The sequence below is a fragment of the Solea senegalensis genome, linkage group LG6 (genome assembly GCF_019176455.1).
Source record: "Solea senegalensis isolate Sse05_10M linkage group LG6, IFAPA_SoseM_1, whole genome shotgun sequence".
Taxonomy (NCBI): Eukaryota; Metazoa; Chordata; class Actinopteri; order Pleuronectiformes; family Soleidae; genus Solea; species Solea senegalensis.
In genome coordinates, this window is record NC_058026.1 from 15,159,162 (window position 1) to 15,181,707 (window position 22,546).

General features: G+C 39.5%; 1 protein-coding gene across 1 annotated transcript; it reads right to left on the reverse strand.

The window, feature by feature from the left end:
* Window positions 1-6,350: 6,350 nt before the first annotated feature.
* On the reverse strand, window positions 6,351-18,251 carry gpr83 (G protein-coupled receptor 83). The gene is made up of 4 exons (XM_044027336.1): window positions 17,808-18,251; window positions 16,121-16,246; window positions 9,199-9,332; window positions 6,351-7,704 (listed from the first exon to the last, which is right to left on the reverse strand). The coding sequence occupies exons 1-4, from the start codon at window positions 18,249-18,251 to the stop codon at window positions 6,996-6,998; spliced, it is 1,413 nt and encodes a 470-aa protein (XP_043883271.1). The 3' UTR covers window positions 6,351-6,995.
* Between the last annotated feature and the right edge of the window lie 4,295 nt (window positions 18,252-22,546).

The window sequence follows — 22,546 nt, forward strand, 5'->3', positions numbered from 1 at the left end:
TGTGACACTCTGCACCAAACAATTAGGCCAACAAAACTGTTTTGGCTTATCTATTAGGTCTCGATTGCAGAACAAAATGACATTAAATTAGGTGTGTGCCTGTGCGTGTGTGTGTGTGTGTGTGCGCGCGTGTGCGCCTTTTTACTGCACATCATTTCTTATTTTATTCAGTTTTTTCTTTGTGCACTGAGATATTATGTTTCATCCAGGATTATGCAACAAGCAATCATCTGTTCATGCAACAAGCAATGTTGATTTACAGAGAGGTGAGGTTTAGCATTTACCATTACATTACAGCTCGGCTCAAAATAATTGAAAAAAAAAAAAAGTTTGGGTCTGTCGCCCACATCATGCTTATGTAAGTGTGACTTCAGGTAGGACACAGGTTGTGTTCACATAACCAGTGTGCAAGTAGACCATATAAGGAAACAGAAATGTCAAACCATTTAATGTAAAATGAACACATAATGGAATAGAATAATACTTTTGTTACCTGAAGTACATCCATAAAAAGCCACATGAATAAAAAGAGTGAATTAGACTTTTGTACTGCCACTGGCAAACAAAACTCCAAACTGAATTGACAGGAAAACACAGAGGTTTATATACATCACTAAAGCAAAATGTCTCCTTGGGCAAGACACTTAACCCCGCGTTGCTCCTGGCGACTGTGTGTGAATGGGTATGAAAGATGAGTGAATGGGTGAATGTTAAAAAACTGTAGTGTAAAGCAGCTTTGAGTGGCCATCAAGACTAGAAAAGTGCTATAATCCATTTACCATTGCCAAACTAAGTTGGTTCCAAATGAACCAAATGTTGTGAATTGGCCTCAAGTATAGGTCTTTTCTTGGATGGGTTGTTTTTACAGCGGCCTGGTGGACACCAGTGTGAGTGACCGCTGACCACACAGTGACATCTGTGAATTTCTGGTTGCAAACACAGTTGCCAAAATGGTGCTTGTCAAATATGCAATCTCGAGGCTTCAAAATGGGAGTGACATCACAATCGGTTGCTATGGTTATAGCTATTGCTTATTTTCAACTCTTGTCCCTAGTTTGGCTTTTCCATGAACAACATGATCAATGCAATATCATATATAGTAAATGATCAACATACTAAAACTACAATACACAGTACCATAACATACACATACATGACAAGCACAAAGAAGTTGGCCAACATGCACGAAATACAATATAGATCAAGGTCTGTTTACACTGTATATTTCCTGCTTTGAAGTCATGAGTTAGTGGTGCTTCTGTGTTTAAATTCAGTGCGAGACTGCAGATGACGCAAGGTTAAGCAGATGCTTAATGTACTCCAACAAAGCGATTCAAGGTATTGGATCTGTCAACTGCATCTTTGTGACGTGTCAACAACCTGTGTGTCCAATTTCTCTTCCCTGTCAGGTGCCTTATACTTTACTGTGACGGTTTGTACTGCGCTTATTTCCAAGGTGACGATGTATCAGAGAGAGCAGAGACATGCCCGAGTTGCAATGAAACAACTTGCATCTCTTTTTGTTCTAAAGAGACAGTGGTGCTTTGAGTCCAATGCTGAATGCTACGCTGTGATCGTATAGAGACTATAGCAGTATTACTTTTTGTTGCCATGACATTCAGCAAGTACATCTGAGGCTAATTGTCTGTATTATTATTATTATAATAATAATAATAATAAGAAGAAGAAGAAGAAGAAGAAGAAGAAGAAAAAAATAATAATTTCCATTTCAGGGCGCTCAAGGGAAGTTATGAAAGAAAACAAAGGTTTGTGTTGTCACAAGTGTTTCTGCAAAAAAATCCCAGACTGAGGTTGTATCTGTGGACAAACCCCCACAGTATGGGGACTATATTGTGTCTTGAGTCTTTAACAGAACACAGAAGCTGACTTTTGTAATACAGGGTTGCTGTTGGCTTGGACAAAATGTGCCATGGAGTTTCTTTTGTTGGAGTTCAGCTCTTGCCTTGATTATGGGATTTGTTTTTAAGATGCTGAAGGATTGCGCACATTGTTCAACTAATAATTGAGTGGGCCACTGTTGATTGAATGATTGCAGTCAATATGAAATAACACGTGTTGCAGTGAACTATGAAAGGGCGACATGTTTCACAAATTGGAGGTATAATATTAATGTATAATACCTATAATAAACAATATTTATCAATACTATGTTGAACTTTGGTTCTCTTGCCATTAACCTGCAGTGACACAGAGTTCAAAACCCCAGCTGGACCAGTTGCACCAGTGATTGTGTACAAGATGAATGTTGCAGGACACTCATGGTAGAGTACATGACGCTCAGTACACACAGTGACCCGCAGTAAATGTGTTTTCATTCCTCTATTCACTGTGATACAGTCCTTGTGCCAAGTAATATGTTTTTCAATAACAATGGCAATCATTCACATAGAGAGGTGACGTTTCACTGAGGCTGATACACGATATGTACCAACAATCACCACTGAAAACCATGTATTTTAAAACTGACTAGATCTGACAGTATCCCATTTGACTCATTATTGTTTTGTGTTTGTTTTTTTTCACAGTGGGAATTGGATGTGGAACCGTGGGGGGACTGAGGGAAGTAATAGTGATTACTAGGCCATGGATGTGCAACAGATTGCGCACTACTAACAAACCCTACCAGCATATTTTTTAAATTATGAATCATAACACACACAACTCTCCTTATCAATTATTAAAAGACCCAGCATTCTCCGCATGTTTAGGCTGGTTGTGGGATCCTTGAGACACCGACTGAAGCAGTGTCCACGGAGAGGATTTGCGATTTTGACATGTATTTATTTGTTATGACACATGTATTTATTTGTTATGACATTGGCATCTTAGTCAAGTAAAAAAATAATTGTAGTCTTCAAAGTTGTGGTGCATAACTTTTCATAACCTATCAGCTCCACATGACACCACATGAGTAGGACTAGTTCAGTTCAAGACTTTACACGTATTTTTATCACACTCTGAGATGATTGACTAACAAGATCATGTCACTGCACGCGTGAGACCATCATCTAATTGCAGCGCTGACACCTAAAGCTGGCAGCTGGGTAGTGACGGTGTGCAGGATTGAGAGGAGATGAGATATGGAAGTCTGATTTAGTGGTATGTGTGAGCTTAATTTTTTATGCTAGACCTTCATTTTGTTTGCGTGTGTGTGTGTGTGTTGTTTTTTTCATGTTTTTTTTATTTCAGTGCCCATGTTAGCAGATTCAAGTGTTCAAGGAACGCACCTGCGTTTCAGTGTTTCGCCTATTTTTCATGCAGAAATGGAAAGAGATGTATTAATAATGATATTGACATGCGACAAGCAATAATACATAAAACTGACACCTTCCACTGTAGGTTTAGTGCCTGGGCTGAATCTGAAGGGAGATGAATCAGTCATGTCACGCAGCACATCCAGTGTGAACCAGGCAGTAAGGGAAATATGCCTAGCTTGTATTACATTATGACATTAGCCATTATTTTTGAAGGTGATTTGTGTTTAATATGATGAGCCACAGACATTATTTGGTCAGTGTCTTTAATTGTTTGAAAAAAAAATATTTAAAAGCACATTTTATTTCATTACCATTAGGAATCACAAAAGACAAAGGACAAGAACTGTTAAACCACATTTGCAGACGATATAAAAATGAACAGACTTTGTCTTACAGCACTGAGGATTTTATCTGTTGGGACCCCAAAAATAAAGCAAGTGTATCCTTAATTGTAAACTTTAAACTGTGCACAAATACAAGACAACACTAAACATTTGTGTTATATTTTCAGCCTGTTGCACATCGCCGCTTTCGCTTGTCTGACAGAATGGGACAGAAGCCTAACCCTGAGAGAAACTGCATTTTACTTAACAAACCTGGAACAAAATGTCAGTCCCTTCTCAGCCAAAAATATACATATAATACATTAAGTGGAAGGTAATGGGAATGTACACTCTACTTGTGATACTTGTGACACTTGTGATAGTGTTAATACTCGTAGTGTTAATGTCGTCAAACAAAGAAAACAACTTAACACCATTTGGTGCATCCGAGGACTCTCATGATGAGAAGTTAGAGACCGTAAAATACAAAAGTTGTGAAAGGATATCGTCCTCGTTTGGCACTGGTTTGTTCAACGCACAAGAAAACATGAGCATCTAGTTTGCCTCATTGTTACTTTATCACTTCATTAATAAATAAATGTGTGAATGGAATATATAAATAAATGATCAGATTCAGGTTTCTGCAGGATGGAACTACCCTATGGAGGTATATTATATTTTTGCAAAAGTGTGCAGGCCTCCAAAAATACAGCTAATTACAAGAAACAGCAAAACATCAAGACCAACAATACTGTGCTTTCACATCTTTGGCACACACATTGCCTTTTCTTTATCGGTTGCCATGGTGAATCGTTGACCACTGAGCTCCATCGGCGCTCTCACTGCAATCCATGGATTTATTTTTTTTTTCATTCAACTTCCATCAACTGTACAGTAGTAATTTAGGGTGAATGTACTCAGAGACAGAGCCACTGAAAGGTGGGGTGGGAGATCATTTTCTGGAGCATTTATTTTTACTGTATTGCTTAAAATCCTCTTCCCCAACAAATTAATTAGATTGTGATGCGTCAATCAAACTGCCATCTGCCATCTGCCCCCCCACTCCCCCCGCGCACATTCTCAGAAGACAACACCAGAGCTTATGCTAGCTTGCTAAATCCAATGAGACAGTTGCAGCAACAGAAAAGGTGCCAACAACAGGTGTTGGTCGCACACGAATGACAGTTTTTGGGAAACATTGGTGCTGTGTTTGAACGGTGGCGACAACTGAAAGCTAATTGTCAATTGAACAAGTATCCGAAAAACTTAAGGAAAGTTACCGATGCGGTACCTTTTGGAGGGAAGTCTGAAGAAAGGGGCTTGGACTTTTGAATTCAAACTGTAGCCTGCTCCAACTGTTTTTCCAGGATCTCCAATCCTAACTTTAAGTCTCTGGTTTGAGTGTGAAAATGACACACAAAACAGTATCACAGCACGTTTAGTATGTCAGACCTGAACACTGACAGCTGCTTGTGCAGGTCAACACTCGCACTGCTTTAATATAATTTTAAATTTTTTTGAATTAAAAAAAAAAGCTCAACTGTCTACACCAATCTCATCTCCAGTAATTATTTTTCCATGATTTTCTACAGCGTAGCTCATTAAAATAATTCTAATCTGCTTTATTCCATAACATGTATCTCACATAATGATTTTCAAATCGCACATGGGTTTTGCAGGGTGCTCACTAATCCACATTTTATCTCTAATTAAAGTGCAAAAGATTAATGAATATTGTTGCTGTTGTTATTACTCCTGTGTTTTGTTTTGTTTTTTTCTTTTTTCTTAAACCACTGATGTTTTGATGAATATTTGAATGAGTCAAGACTCGTCACATCAAAAGCTAAATTAATACATCCATCCATACATTATCTACCGCTTTATTTAGTCGCGGGGGTGCTTTCAGCTGACGTAGGGCAACTTTAGCATAAATTATCCGGCTAATAAAAGATTTTAAAATATGTAAAACAAGTTAAAATCGTATGTAAAATCTTATCTGTGAAGTTTTATTGTTCGAACATCTAAACCAAAGACAGACTGACTATAAAAACCAGAGCTCAGTCAGACAAAACTCATTGATGCATTGATTGTCAGTGATCACATTATCATTAAAAAATTGTTTGCAGAGTAACATATATAGATGTTGTATAATACAAATTATGTTATACATTCAACTAAACTGCAACAGCAAATGCATTTTGGTAGGAATTGTGATTAAAGGTTTATGTTATATGATTTGAGCTTTCTGGATATTTCATTTCAAAACGTGTATGTTTCAATCTAGAACTATATGTAGTTCACAAAATGATACACATTCATTTATTTATTATAAATGTATTATAAATGGAATCAAAGGTTAAATCAATAATAACATGTAGAAAATTGTACTTTAAACCCTAGACAGCAGGCAGCCCGTAGTCAAGTGGAAAGGGAACTTGGCTTGTCATCAGCACCCAGCAAGGTGTATATATATATATATATACATATATATATATATATATATATATATATATATATATATATATATATATATATACATACATACATATATACATACATACAAAATAGAAACTATTTATAGTGACATAAAGAAAATCTAAGGCCGAGCTCTGGTGGAACGCGAGGCCGCCACATTCCTGAGAGGAAAATGTACAGTGAAATTCTGGTGCTCTGGAAAACACCTGACAGAGTAATACATTGAAAAATAAAGTACTGAGTACTCTTGTAACAATTACCTGTTGCGCATGACAGCACTGTATTGTTCATCAATTATACATATATTATAAGGTCTCCATGGCAACAACATAAGACAATTACAGGCTCCCAGTGACGTGTTGAAGAAATGCAAGTCAAAGCTGCAGAGATTGAAAAACCTTCCACCAGAGTTTGAAAGTGTGAGACCATTATATACAGATGAAATATCTTAAAAAATGCATGTATGAAAGTCTCACTGTGCTGCAACAGATTGCAAAAGACATTTTCAAGAATTGATCCAAAGCTCCAGGTTTATAATCACAAAATGGACTTCGTGGTGAGACCATTTTGTCAGCTGCTGTTTAAACGAGCCAGCGCAGTGAAGTCCATAAAATGCCTTTTTCTTTTTCCAAGAGCTAAGATCCTAGTTTGTGACAAACATACCAAACAAGACAAAGGAGGTTTAAATGTTCCATCGAGTGGACAAAGTCTCAATAAAACCACAGCAAAGTTGCCATACAATGTGAAACTATCACAGTTCCGTCTTATGTAAAGTCGCAAAAAGCAATCTCTCGTTGCTGTTAGATTCCTACAGGTTAATTCTACTGTTACTCTCCTTTTTCACTTAATTTCCTCTTTATGAAGATGAAGAAATACTGACGGCAGCTGCACCACAATGTGATAAATGTAGTATTTCCAGTCAGCTCACTGCCACGATGGGCTCCACTGAAAGGATGTCACTTCTCCCTGTCAGAACCTGCCTGGCCGTGAACAGCACATGTGTCTCTTTAAGATTGTGGGTCTGACTGGAACTGGCCTGACTCTGCTGTGAAGTGGCGTGACCCTGGAGTGACAAGTCATGCCTCGGTCTTGAGCAGTCGTTGTTGTCGGGCCAGGCGGTTTGATGGCAGGGAGTGCAGATGGCTGCCGGGTGAAGCTCCGGTTCCACCGTCCTCTTTCTCTTCCTGCACATGTCAAAGAGGAGCCGGAGTTCCTGGCGAAAGGTGGGATTCAGGCAGCAGTAGATGAAAGGGTTGTAGCAGGTGGAGCTCATGGCCAGCCAGTGAAAGCAGAAGTACAGAGCGTTGGACGAGTGAATGGCCTGGCTGGACAGCAGCACCACGTAGCAGTTGAGTGGAAACCAACAGACGGCAAACACCCCGACCACCAGAAGCAGCATCGCTAACGTCCGCCGGCGCTTTTTCCTCTGGGTGGCGTGCTGAGCTGTGGTCGTGTCACCGATGGCGTTGTGGCGCCAAAGCCGACAAGCCACTGTGGTGTAGGAAGCGGTGATGATCAAGAGTGGCAGCATGTACAGCAATATGAAGGTCAGGAGGTCGATATACTGCCAGTAGACATCTGATGGCTCTGGGAAGTCTGGCACACATAGGCTGCGCTCCAGCTCCTTACTGATGAGAACAATGATGACACACAGAACACAAGAAAGTGTGTTGTATGGCATTATCTAATACTTTTTTGTATCATTTTTGATCATTTATTATTTTTGTGAAAATGTATTTTGTCTATACATCAGAAAAATAATGGAAAATTGCTTGATCCACTTGACTTTAAACATATTAAGAGATTAAGGAAACATGTTCAATTGCATTGGCTTCATTGATAAGAATGGTGCAGCCAATATATTCCCAAAATCATTTCCATTTGTGGGTCACACACTGTGGTTTGGTCTGTTATGTGCGGAAGAGTATTAGGCCACATGAAAAACTGAAAGAATAAAAATAAACCAGCATGAATTCTGTGATTAAAGTCAGAATTCATGCTGTTTTTTTTTTCTTTCTTTCTTTCAAAAAACATGTTATCTAGATTGATGAATGAATACTGTGTCATCTTTCATCCTTTCACCAAAGAAGTCACGTTTCCAATAAAAAAAGTGAAACATGCGGGAGGACAAACTATTGCTGTGGATTCAGATAAAAGAGCTTGTGTTGTTTTTGTTTCAAGGGACCTTCTAATTTTAAATAAATAATAATATAGTACTCTTTAGTTACACTTCCACAGAGAACCAGGAGGATACATTTTAATTCACCTGACAAAAGCAGTTGATATTGTGGGCAACAGCAGACCTTTGTACATAATCATTTGCTTTAAAGGCGACATAGACCGGAAGCTCCAATTAACGCTGTGTGTATCTGCGTCATTACCTCGTTTATGAAACCCTAAAGTTTCAGAACAAACAGTTCAGCCACTGCTGAGAAAATAGGGTTTTATTGTTTTCCTGGGCTCTGCAAAGCAGATCGGCACTTCCGTATGTTGATGTTGTCATCAGTATACCTCACCACTCCTCTCACCACCGTAGCGCCTCCTGGTGCGGGCACTAGTCCAGGCACATCCGGTTGCGTACATTCAACCGGGGGGAAGAAGAGGAACTACTCTCGTTGTAGCTGCTGAGATGCAGAGCATCCACCGTGCCAGAGGGGGAGCTGTGTATCTGAGAGCTGGCCTATATATTACGTCACTTCCAGGTACCTGGCCAATCACAGGACAGTGGGAAAGCTCTCGTTGGCTGGCCAATCACAACACAGTCCACGTTCTGGAGGTGTGGTTTTGGTCTGAAACGGGGCTGACGAGAGCGTCAGTGAGGAGATATTTTGATCGGCTCGTTTGCAGCGACTCGGAGGTTTTTAACCATGAAAACAAGTTAATATATGTAAGTAGACCTCCATAACTAACATATATGTGTGATACAAGCATTCGATGTCACCTTTAATGTACCCAAGTGCAAGTAACTAAATAATACTGAGGTTCAAATGTACAAAAGCAGATGTCATTTGCCGAGAGTAACTCGTTACATGTTCAGGATGTTCAAAGTGATATGTATTTCCCGTGTGAATTTCTCTGGGTATTAGATATTAGACGCTTGCAAATGTCACATTTTACAGTACCTGTACGTAAAGGTTAGGAGTTTTTGGTAGATCGCATGTGGGAGGGAGAAGCAGGTGGCCATAATCCAAATGATGACAACCCAAACACGACCTTGGGCAGGAGACATGCGAGGTCTCAGAGGATGTAAAATCACCTGGGGGACAAAAAAATTATAATTTTAACTATTTCAGCAAGTGTCAACACAAAATGCAATTTCCCCACACCTCAGATGTAAATGTCATTTCCACTTCCTGTTCCACACTTATTCCCCTTATTCCCACTGGTAAAAACAAAAAAATGGTTTAATGCCATTAAATGTGTATTGTCTTCATAACATAAGATGCTTTCTCTTTTACTTTATTTTTGGCAGTGGTGGCAAAGAATATTTTTACCTAACTTAATTTTATTAGCAAGTTAAAATCATCCTCACTCAGAGTTTTTTTGTCCATTCATTTTGTTTGTATCGCCCAAAAATCCAGCCTTGGTGTTATATGTACTGACATTCTTTCATCCACAGATAAAAGGTATTTGTATGAATGAGAGACATTCTCACATTCTGTACTGTTTCCATGTGTGTGTCATGTGGAGCTGTGTTGATGGAAATGTGTGGCATTATCTACATAAGATTGGGTCGGTTGGTTTGCAGACATTCTTCTGAAAGTAAAAGCACCAAAGCATATGTTTATGTTGTTAAAAGGATTAGTGAAGAAAGGTCTCCCTACAGTGTTGTGCTTTTGAATGCACTGACACGTACAAGTACATGGTGCGTCAGGCACCTTTCTCAATATGAAATGAAAATACATCAACATTTCTTGAAGCACAGCTTTCCTTTAAATGGTAACTTCGTGTTTGTGTTTTCTCTGGCTGGTCAGCTTTCATTGTGCCATTGAGGAACTATGGACATATATATATATATTTTTTTATATATATATATATATATATATATATATATATATATATATATATATATATATATATATATATATATATATATATATATATATGTGTATATATATATAAACACAGTACTTTCCATTTAAGCACTCCAGGGACTGCTCTTAAAGGTGCATTAGGAAGGTTCTTTAATGACCTGTATGCACATGGAGTGTTTACAACAAAGAAAACATTTGTATTGGTCCAATATGGAACATCAGGATTTCAGAAAACAAACAGTTCTGTAAATTAAAGTACTGTGGCATCACACTCTTTCTTTGCAGTAGAAGATGGATGGATGGATACAACTTTACCACTAAATTACAAACTGCAATCTGAATATTTATGGACTAAAAACTAGGAAAAAAAAGAACCAAAGAAAGTTGAACACTGAGGCATCAACACAGATACATTTAAAACCCTCGACGACCTTCAGTTGATTCAGGGATTTTTTTTCCAGTAAGAATAATCTTGAATAAACCTTTCTGACCACAGCTTCATTGTCCTTTTCCCTAATCATTTTACTGTCCAGTGGAGGAATTATGAGCAGAATGTAGAAAATGAAGTGAGCAATAACGATCTATCTCCTTTATGGTGGTTGTGTGAGCCCGATCTATATGGACTCTCACAGGTTTTACTGGTGATGAAACAATTTCATCAAACAAGCTTTTGTCGTATTCAATATGACAAAAGCTTGTGTTCTGTGTTTATGCTGTGGAGGATACATTTAGAGAGCTGCGTTGCTTCCTGCTCGAGAATGAAAGAAAGGATGTTTTGGGGGATTCATGAAAAGCCAGAGAGACAGCGAGTGATTTGAGTCCATTCTGCTGCATACAGCAGAGTGCATCTCCCCTCAGAAACCAGCACAAAAAACCTTCTAATAATAGAATACAATACATCAGCAGCCCAAATTAAGACCTGCAATTACAGCTTCTTTCAAATAAAACTTTCCTCCCATTTGTGCAATCATGAGTGCTGTGTTTTTGTCTGCATATGATGTAAGTAATAATGGGTTTTGTTTTGGAGAACTTTCTATTCTATTCTTTCTATGGCTCAAAAAGAAATCTATCTTTTCAAATAATCAATTTGTTTTTACTTTAAACAGAAACGGGTTCAAATGTTGACCAGTATTTAACCAAATGTCTTGCTTTGTCCACAAACCAAAAACATTGCATTTAGAGAAACCTGACATTTAATCTTCAGTACTGTTAGGACTGTAATGCATGAAACGTCTCTCCTCCTGTTTCCTCCTCCCATTCCCCCTCCTGTTATATGGTCTGTCTGTTTTCCCCTGTCTGCATGAGTGGCTGTGTTTGTGTTTGTGTCTGATTGTCTTTTCCCCTTTACCTGGTTTCCCCCCCACCTCACCTGCTTCAGATTGTGTCGAAATATAATCTCTTTATTTAAAATTTGAGGAAAAAAAGATGAGGAAGCGAAGTTGAGAAGATTATAAATGGTCTGTATATAGCACTTTTCTAGTCTTGATGAACACTCAAGGCTGCTTCACGCTGTTTTGTCATTCACCCCATTCACTCACACTTTCATACAGTGCATCCATGTGCAGCGCATGTTCTATCACTTATCTTTCATACCCATTCACACAAATGATTTGCTCTACCACTGACTGTCACCCTGTTAAGAACAGAAGGAATGTGCAGCTGCAGGCGCTGCTGATGAAGAGGAAGAGGGAGGGTGGAGGACCGCTGCTAAACTAAGGGAGCTCTCATACCTGTATTTCATTACAATCCAGGGAGTAATTTGTTACACTGTCGCACTTCACCTTGGTTGGATTCGTTTCTACACTGCAGTCTCCTCAACTCAAATCGAATTTTATTTATAGAGCACATTTAAAAAGAACCAAGGTTGACTAAAGTACTGTGGAGAATGACACTAACAATCAAAGAAATCAAAAGATATAAAAACAACATAATAAAAGCAAACAGGATTCTGGTTGAGTCCAGCTCAAACAGAATCCAACACCAAGGAGGAAAAAGTAGGTTTTTATAGAAGATTTAAACATATCAAGAGTCTGGGCATAGCAGTGTAGACACTGCCAACTGCTACCTTTGGTCTTTCGCTTAGTTTTGGGGACAATCAGTAGCAGCTGGTTAGCTGCCCTGAAGTGCAGATTCTGTGGGATTTTAAAATCAATACTAAGACACACTGGTAGCCAGTGGAGTGAGGCCAATATTGGTGTGATATGATCATTTGTGCTCGGCAGTCATAAGGTGAGCTGCAGACGATGCATCAACGACTGGTCGATCCCAAAATACACGGCGTTGCAGTAATCCAGCTGTGCCGTTCTAAAAACGTGGATTACCCTCAAGTTAATAAAAAACTTTTCTTTGTCACAGAATTCACTTGTTTATCAGTTTTAAAAGCACTATCAAAGGTCACACCAAGGTTGTTGACAGATGAGTGGATGTTGGGGGGAAGAGGGGGCCAAGGACACCAGAGGGACAGTCAGGGGCCTTGTGTCCAATTTGGTTTTGTTATCATTTAGGTTCACGTAGCAACAGAATCGTTACAATTTAGTTTCAAAGGCAAGTCGATCTGTACATCGTCAGCAAAGCAGAGACTCAACATGACCTCAAAGCAGCACAGTTTTGTGATCGGACAAAGGTTTGTGGGAAATGTGGGAAATCCCTGAGAGTCCTGTAAAAGTACTCTGGATGGCGACATACCAGTGTTCAGTATATGAACATTACCAATTTAAGCGAGCAACTTGTGGGTAAACCGTGTATTTCACATGATTTAAAACCTAATTTGAATTCTTGTAAGTTAGGCCGATTGATATCTCCAGCTTACTTCAGCTGTTGGATTCTCTTCTTTCTTTTCGCAGGGGACAATATAATAATACAATAAACACCTATTCATAGTATGCCTGAAGAATAGAATAGCCTCAGCCTTGAAAGACGCTGTATCTGAATCTGTTCTTTGCTCACCAACACGCTACTTTTGGTGCTGGAGCTTGATAATGCTTGATCATGAGATAAATGCTTTATTACTTCAAGTTCAGCAGTTTGAATGATGTGGACAGAAAGACAGTGCGCTGCAGATATGGATCAGAAATGCCCGACAATAACAAACAATAAAAAGCAATTTTTAAAAACATATACAAGACAGTGCAAACTACTATATGTACCAGTAACTCCTACAACCACAAAAAAAACCTATAACTTAACCGTTAAGTCTCAAAAAGTATTGTACATATTAAGTTACCTCTTCCTACTCTACAATACCTTGCTCCAGTTACTGAGGTAACACTTTCATCAGTCATGCAACACTTGCTGTGAGACATAGTGATGATTCATGAGAGCAAGAGTGTTTCTTTTCAAGGTATTATGAACATTTACATGTGAAAGAGGTTGGGCGAATGTGCACGTACAATGAAAATTGGAGGGGCAAATGACTGCGCCGCAGACAGAACACTGTAGAAGATCCAGTCAAAGAAAATTTAGCCCATGGACAAAACCAAAAAAACATTTGATTGAACTCCTCCTACACCTTTACTGCGATCATTGCGAGGACACTGTGGACAAGTTGAGGACTGAAGGTGATCAAGAGCTTTTCCAAAAGTCGCACGATGTACGTGATAGGGAGCAGTAAAGCTGAAAATGAAGCTGCTTTCACTTTACAATAGAATATCCGATATGAACCAAACTTGCTATAGGACTGGTTATGGCTCCACCCTGGATAGGTCTATGAGAAAAAATGCAGTCATCAAAACTGTGCCCCCAGCTGCCTCAATTGAAAAAAAAAGCTTTTTAGGACAGTCAAATTTTAGTCCATTTAACTCCTACCTTCTTCATAGTTGGCTTGATATACTAGGCCAATTTCTGGGTCCCAGTGGTACCACCAAAAACCACCACTTCTGTCTTCTTTGCATTCAAATTTTTAAAAGTTAAGAGCCATCCAGGCCTTCATGTCGTCAAGATACCTCCGTCATCTGCATCACAGTGGAATGAAATGTCATGCCTCCTAAATATAGAGCCAAGTGGGAGCAGAGAGAGAGAGAAGCGGATGATCTGCTGTGGCCACCCCTAAAGGGAGAAGCTGAAGGAAGAAGAAGAAGAGGAAGAAGGAAGACCCACACATTGTCACAATTAGCTGATGGAAACTGTACATGTGCAGATAATGCATTACTTTGCTCTTTTCCGACAAACAGCAGTTGATGCAGTATTTTCAGAAAGAAACGCAGGCTGACAAGCTGAATAACCAGGCAGATGAAGAGGAATGGATAAAATTCTATAAAATCAGGAAAAATACGGATAAACTGAAACTGATTGGGGGACTCAGGACTGTGCGATCACTATGTTCACACTATGTCAGTTTTGTCTTGATTCTCTACAGACTATTGGTGATTGCAAAGAAAAACCTCTGATCAGAGGTGCAGCACCCGAATCACGGTGACTTATCTAATCAGAGATTTCTCTCCCCGTCTTGTTAAAAGCAATGCTGTTTTCAAACATGAACTCCAGAGAATCGGCTGCAGACGTTCTCCAGAGTTTGCAGTTGATGGGCTTCTCAGATTTCAGTGCGTGGTTTTACAGCTGTAGTGCGTACATTTTGGATACAAACAAATGTTGGTTGCATTGAAACCAATGAGTTCTCACGGGGCAGATTAAGCCTATCAAATCCACACAACTGCCTGTATTTCTCAGCATGGCAGTGTTTTGTTCATGCGTTGCCACCGATATCCCTGTGCTGCACAAAGGGAGTGATGCACTTTTACATTACGACTGATCAGGCATGATGGAGGCAAGAAGCGAAGCATAACAGCTACATACAGTAGCACTTGTAAATCAAGGCATATATAATATAAACATGACTTCTAACAATAAATGGACATCATTGTCCGATATTGATATTTAGTGATGTGCAATACTGATACGAGCTACAAGCTCCAACATGACGACAAGAGCCTGTGCAGACATGAATCACCTTCCCACACTCTGGGGTTGTTTACCTGGATATTGCCTATCAGTGTCAAAGGACTGAGTAGGGATTTTTGTCTCGCCCTTGCAACACCTTTTGTGCGCCACTGCATGATCTCCTCATATTCTGCACTTTGATGATATGGTTCATGGTGTTGCCATGTTCACCACAGTCTTTCGCTAGACATCAACTGTGTTGTTGCTGTTCTCAGAATTAAAAAAGCGTCACACATGACTGCACGTCCGTCCACTCGCTCTCAGTCATCACTCAACTGCCTTCAGCTCATTCAAAACGCTGCCACTCGACTTCTCTCCGACCACATCGCCCTAGAAATACAGTTTGAGGTGAGTTGAGTTGAGTTGAGTCATGAGGACAGTCACAGGTGCTGTTTGTATGTGTAAGTGAGTGTGTGCAGCAGTGTGCACCATTCCACCACAATTATACACCCATAGCTTACGAGAAAGTAGAAGTTCCTGCTAAAAATGTATCTTTTAACATGAGAATTGATTAGGGATACATATTACTGGCAGATATTGGATTTAAAATGCATTATGACATATGATTATTGATTACAACAGTAGCATAAATAGGCTGCTACCTTCTAGACTTTTATGATGGTACTGGCTCTCTTATGTCCATTTATACCTACTGTTGTGACATGAGTATGAAAAATATGATATGATGATTCATTTCACTACAAAAACATATACTGTGTATATCGGTATCGTGTCAGTTATCGGCCCAAGCACTCCCGATATATCGACATGTCGGATAACGGCAACAAGTCCAATATACACATACGTATAAAATATATATATTGATATATCCAATATATCAAGCACTTCCTAAAACCAGGAAGCTCCAAGTTTCCTGGACGCTGACTGGATGAGTAACTTGACATCGAAAGACAGACATACAAAAATCTAACGTCTCTCTCACTCAAGGGGAGCGATTGAACTTCTCCGCACGGGAGCTTTAACGCCACAACTTAATGCACACTGCATACATAAAAGTGCCACTGTCCTCTGTGACACAGGAGCGCCAGTGTTTCATCTCCAGACGTCTACAAACCTGTCGTCGGTCCAGTGCAATGGCAGTCAGCGTGAGCGTGGAGACGTGCAGAGAGCAGTACTGCACAAAGCGGCTGATATGACACATTGTCCTCCCAAAAATCCAGGTGCTGTTAACAAATCTGACCTGAGGGCACACACACACACACACTGTTAAGTTAATCTATTTCCAGATCCATCTCTCCATCAAATCAATTACCTTTTTAACCCTTCAGATCTGTGCCACAGGCACACCCATGGTAAATTGCCGTTGGAATAATACACAACTTATATGGATATCCTGGGGGTGTGTGTATATAGGTCACATGTTCAGGCTTTAAAAATAGCTGAGTTTTTTCATCTTCTTATGTGTTGTTGAATCAATTTATACTGCACTTTTAGTAGTGATATAAAGTAGCAATAACAGTCACAGAAGTCACAAAATAAACATTTCTTTTATTTTATTTTTGTTCATAAAAACAAGCCAAGTGACTTATTTCCAAATATCACAAATTCAAACCAAATTTTAAACATTTTGAGTACTTTTTGCTCAGATGTGTTTATATAGTTGGTGGATTTTTTTTTCTGAAATAAAGGATATAAGACACTCTATATTGCACATTTTTAGTCTCTGTATATACTGTACGTTTAAACATAGTAATGGGGGAAAAAAGGCAGCTAAAATGCTCTGTGTTCTAAGGGTTAAATGTTCAGGCTCGTGAGATGACTGACAATTCATTGAACAGTATATGTATTAATTTTTAATAAAAATGGAAATGTGCTTTCTGAGTTTTATTTTTTCAATTAAGTCCCACGCCCATGGAAAGATGAGAGAGAGAGACCCTCTCCTTGTAATGACACAAATGGCGCCATCTTCTGGTGGCAAACATCTTAGTACATACAACACTAAACACTACATGTATTGACATCTCTATTGCATGTGTCAAAATCAAAAAGAGGGTCAAAGATGAGATAATCTGTTCACCTAATGGCCTATTGTTATTATGTTATGATTAGAAATGTGTTAGAAACAGTTATTACACAGATGGGTGGGACCTGGCATACCTTTTTTCTTGGGCGTGCAATGCAAAAACATGTAGCTTTCATGATACACAAGGGCCTTTTTTTTGCAAAAAGCTCCAGGCCACAAAAAAATTAAATAAAAAAATTGTTTTAATTTTCATAATCTGAAATATTTCATAATTGCAGTAACCCCAGAGTTAAGGGCCGAGTACTCAGATGTGCGATAAAAGCACTCAGCTCTCCCTAATAATTGTGTTTTCACTTCAACAGGTTCAAAACATCTAAATAATAATAATAATAATAATAATAATAATAATAAAATGCCTACTCATTCAATTGCCCTATTGTTCCTGCTAACCAATTTGTCCAACATTGGCGTCAATAAAGGTCTTTAATTCTGAATAGTTTCCAGTCTAAGCCAATTATTCCAACACAAATACATGTGAGGGTCCCTGAGATATTTGGTGCAACACATTTTCTTTATCTCCGCCGCTTTAAAACAACACAATCACTCGCAAATCAGACAACAAAAAACAGTCATTCTAATAGACTCAATATGTTTTTTTCCCTATTAAAAATAATACACGCATCACATGAAGTTGGGAGTCGTTATCTGTCGTCTCTTATCTACATAAATATTCTGTAGTGGATTGCAGTGTATCACCCTGGGTGAGAGCGGGTCTTACCAGGGTGAAGGGTGTATTGAGCACAGTGATGAAGATGTCAGCCACTGCCAGGTTCATGATGAACAGACTGGTGGCGGACTGGCTGCGCTTGTTCTTCACCAGCACATGGCACACCAACGTGTTCCCGAACAGAGACACCACGATGATGAGAGAGTACGCGGCCACCAGCAGCACCTTCACGCTGCTTTCCTGCGACTCTCCCCCGCGGCTCTTCTTACTGGCCAGAGAGCGCCAGTCCTCCAGGAGCCCCTCATCAAAGTCCAGGAGGAATAAACCCGAGGTCCGGTTGTCCGATTGTCCACTGGAGAAATTCCCCCTAGGAGACAGCACCCCCTCTCCCACGAGTGAGGAGTCGTTGAGTGCCTGTCCCGCGCCTGCAGCTGCTGCTCTGTCCGAGCTTCCGACGCACAGGAGCAAAGACAAGCAAACACACAAAGGTTTCATTGTTTTCTCACTGTTTTCCATTTCTTTCCTCTCTTTGTTTTCCTCCTTTCTCCTCTCTTGGTCTTTCTCCTGCCTTCTCAGCTGCTCTCGTGTCTGTGTCACTGAAGAGAACAGAGATGCTGAAGCAACAAGTCGTGGTGCGCTTCTGTAGCTGCAGCAGCAGCAGCCTTTTAAACCATGCGCGCACGCGGGCGTGTGAGCGCGCGACTCGGCTTACAACAAGTCTGTCTCTCCATATTCAGAGTTTTAATGGCATTTTTGTATTCAAGCATTATTATTTTATTTTATTTTTGCTTTGAAAGTATATACAATATATATACAAAATACACTGAATATTAAAAAATATACATGTAATTCAGACTCACATTCTGAAATTCATGTTAAAAAATCTTTTTATCTGGTTTATTTATTTATTTCCTTATTTCTTTGGGCATAGTACTATTGTTAATAAGTTTGTAGGGTACGTGATGTAATTTAGAGGTATTTGCAATTTATATATGTTGATCTGTTTCTCTCTTACACGTGGGCAATATCTGTGCTTTCATTTGTTTGTTTTGTTTGGTTATGTGAAATGAATAAAACATAGTTGACATATTGTACATGACATTCTGTGCCTGTTTGGTTTTTATGAACAGAAAAAACAACATTATTTCTCTTCTGTGTCAAATAAATATATATCAAACCTGGGGCCTGTTGCACGGAAGTGGACTTAAGAAATCTGTGAAACGGGCTCTATCCTATGCTACTGAATCCCTCCTGGCTTAATCCGTTGCATAAATTTCAAACCAGGATGCTCTTTGGAATAGACATGAGGGTCGATCACAGATTTACTGAAGTAATGGAGACGAGAGCAGCGGCTTATAATGGATAATTATGAAGAGATGAACAAAAGGTAATGCAGTCGCTTTTAATAAGATCAGAGGAAAAGCTTCTGGCAGAACTGGGGACAAAATGAATGTATATGTAGCCCAATATAAATACTCATTTGAGCAAAATAACCGTTTTTATACTGTCCTTTACGGTTTTATACTATAAACTGAGGTTGGTGCCTTAGTTGTTCTTATATTGCAAATGAACTCCTCACTTAGCATCGCTTCACTGAAATTATCATATTTGCAGTTTAAAGCGTTACCTCTAGCTTTGATTAAAAAAAAAAAAAAAAAGGTGGAAAATCTCACTTCATGCCCAGGTGTTCTAGTTACTGAAGAGTTGTTGCATTGGCACAGTGATCCCCCGCGACCCTCGTGTGGAGGATAAAGCGGTAGAAGATGAATGGATGGAGATCATCTGTGGTGACTTCACGACTCCATGCTGTGTGATGCAGAATGTTGGAAAACCATCAATACGTGTCATGCAGCTACATGTCCCAAAACAACTCGGTCCCGTTTCTCATCATCTCAACAGCTGCATTTAACAATAACACGAACATCAGTCTTCATGAAAAACCAAGAGTAATAATGACCATCAGAAATAAAATTACATTGAAACACATGCACTACATCCAGAGAACTGTTTATTTCTGATCAGAATAACAGCTGACTGAACAGATCGAGCACCAGGATTAACAAATCCTTGTTGTTTAGGCTGACTACACAGAATAAATCACCATGGTAACACCATCTCCAGACTAAATTCAGCCAGGTTAGCTGACATATCCCGGCTTTGGTGCAGCAGGGCCCCAGGGATGTGCGAGGACACGAAGCATTTATCCTGTCAAGTGCCCTTGATGTTTAATATTAATTTTTCATCTTTTGGGATTTTGGGATGTTAATTTGGCCTTTCAAATTTGAGCATGTTGAATATAAATGATTTGTATGTTAGAGCTAGAATTTCAGAAGGTTTAGAAGATGTGCATCCATCCACACACTTAATTTTCACTTACATCTTAAGTGAGGGTATTATTATTATGATTATTATTATTATGATTGTTATTATTAGTATAATAAATATTTTGTAGATTTGTTGTATACTGTTACCCATGCAATGCAGTTTCATGGTGTTTACAAGCCATGTAAATAAAGAAAAGTATAGGAAAGAGTTGAGCAGGGATTTGTGACCAGCGATGAGCTGTTGCAGAAGGTTTTCTGGTTAATAAAGTGAGATTCTCCACAGATTCTCCAGCATGGAGGTCAGAAAGTATTGTAAAGGAGTGCTCGGTACAACGGACACCACCATTGATGAAACACAATTAGTTGACCTTATGATGCCCCAGTGTACTGTTGATCCATATTCTCTTTGCTTTGCAGCTGTGTCAGTCACTTTAACCGTCTCCTGCAGGGAGAAGTTGTTTGTGAGATACTGCTCCATTTATACAGCAACACAAACAATAAGCATATCCTGCGCTGTAAACTTCACATCAGGTTATGTCCACTACAAAATTATTATTTGCCAAACAGCACAAGAACCATAAGTCACGATAAAAAAGTACAATGTGAGATGGTGTGCTCCCTTTATTCCAATGTTCCTTTCAAACAGAGGCAGGAAATGTGACTTGGTGCAGTGGTTAGTTTGTGAAACTGAAAATGTGCTTCAGTTTGTTTATTTAAGCCAAGCCATGTTTTCAAAACATCCTTTGTCCAAAAAGAGATTTAATAGTTTTCTGTCAGTGGTTGTCATGAGTTTCTGTTGGATCACTGAATTGAATCTTGTGATAAGAGTGCTCTGCAGCTACACACCACCTGCAGCACCACTAACCAAGCTGGCATGAGTGGTGGAACTAATAATTATCAAGGCTGCTGCTGCTGTTTCAATAAAGCGATATATTTAAAAGCTGCTGTGTGTAACCTTTGGTGATTTTTGTTGTTTATTGTGTTATTATGGTCTTCACGAACAGAAACAATATAATATTAATTGTATGCTGTATCCTTCATCTGAAAAACCGATCATACGGTGCTGGCGACTTTCTTGGGACAACAACACAACCACAAGAGCCATATTCCATCTAATTTGTACCACATTAACATGGCCAGCAGGTACGAAACATATAGACCCACAGCACGATCCATCTCACCGGCCATATCGCTGTTTTTCTGTGACATAAAGGTCAACAGGAAGCTGAGTCAGTTGACATAGTGTGTTGTGCATACAAAGAGAGTCAAAAGAGAGAGGGCTCATTACACCATGGGAGTCTCCAACATTTAGCAAGGAAATGTCTAAAATGGGGCTGCACGGTTGGTGTAGTAGTTAACGCTCTTGCCTTTGCAGCAGGAAGACCTGAATTCGAGCCCCAGTTGGAACAAGGGCCTTTCTGCATGGAGTTTGCATGTTCTCCCTGTGTGTGCATGGGTTTTCTCTGGGTTCTCCGGCAACATTCTCCGGGTTCTCCAAAAACATGCAGTATGTGGATTAGGTAAATTGGACATCCTAAATTGACCATAGGTGTGAGTGTGAGAGTGAATGTTCTTTTGTCTTTATGTGTGTGTGGCCCTGCGATGGACTGGGGAACTTTCCAGGGTGTACCCCGCCTATCGCCCTATGTCAGCGGAGATTGGCACAGCACTCCCCACGACCCTCTGGTGGAGGATAAAGTGGTAGATGATGGATGGATGGATGAATGTCTAAAATGTCAAGTCTGAGTCTGGTGTATTTAGCAACAGCCGCAGTTTAGTGACTGTGTCAGACAGAGTCTGTGCTCCGGTCATGCAGGAAGTACTGAACGATTCTGTGAACAAATCTTTTTAATTAACTGAGTCTAATGATTCAGTGCATCGAAAACAATTGCTTTACATGTCACTAGTCACTCGTTGTAAAACGAAGTCACAGCCAAACCGAGTGGAGTGGAGTCGAGGGTTAGTTGCCGTTCCCTCCGTCTGTCTTAACATGGATCAAATCACTTCCTGTGTGCATGGCAGGACTGTGTCTGAACTACATGAGATCTAACCCCCATACTGAGAAACACAGAGAGAGTTGTGTGGAACTCATTTTGGTTTGAATGTAACTGGCATTTGTTTATAAAGCTACGCACTACACCTTTAAGAGTATATTTGTTTACTTAAAATGCCATTTCTAACAATGCTAAAGAAAGCGGGGGGTGATTAATCCTGTGGCGATTCCATTCATTGGAACTGAATGGGTCATGCCTTCATAAAATTGAATGGAATTTGGTTGAGGAGACAAACAAATGGCACATAAAACATTATCTCTATGCCAGAGTTAACAAAGATTTATGGTTGCGCTGTTTATTTAAATATGTTGCCGTCTGTCTGATACCCTGATGCTAACATCTTGCATAAACTCTAATGACAACACACTCAGTGGGATGGAAATCAATCATGGCTCTCACAGCAGGCGGTGTT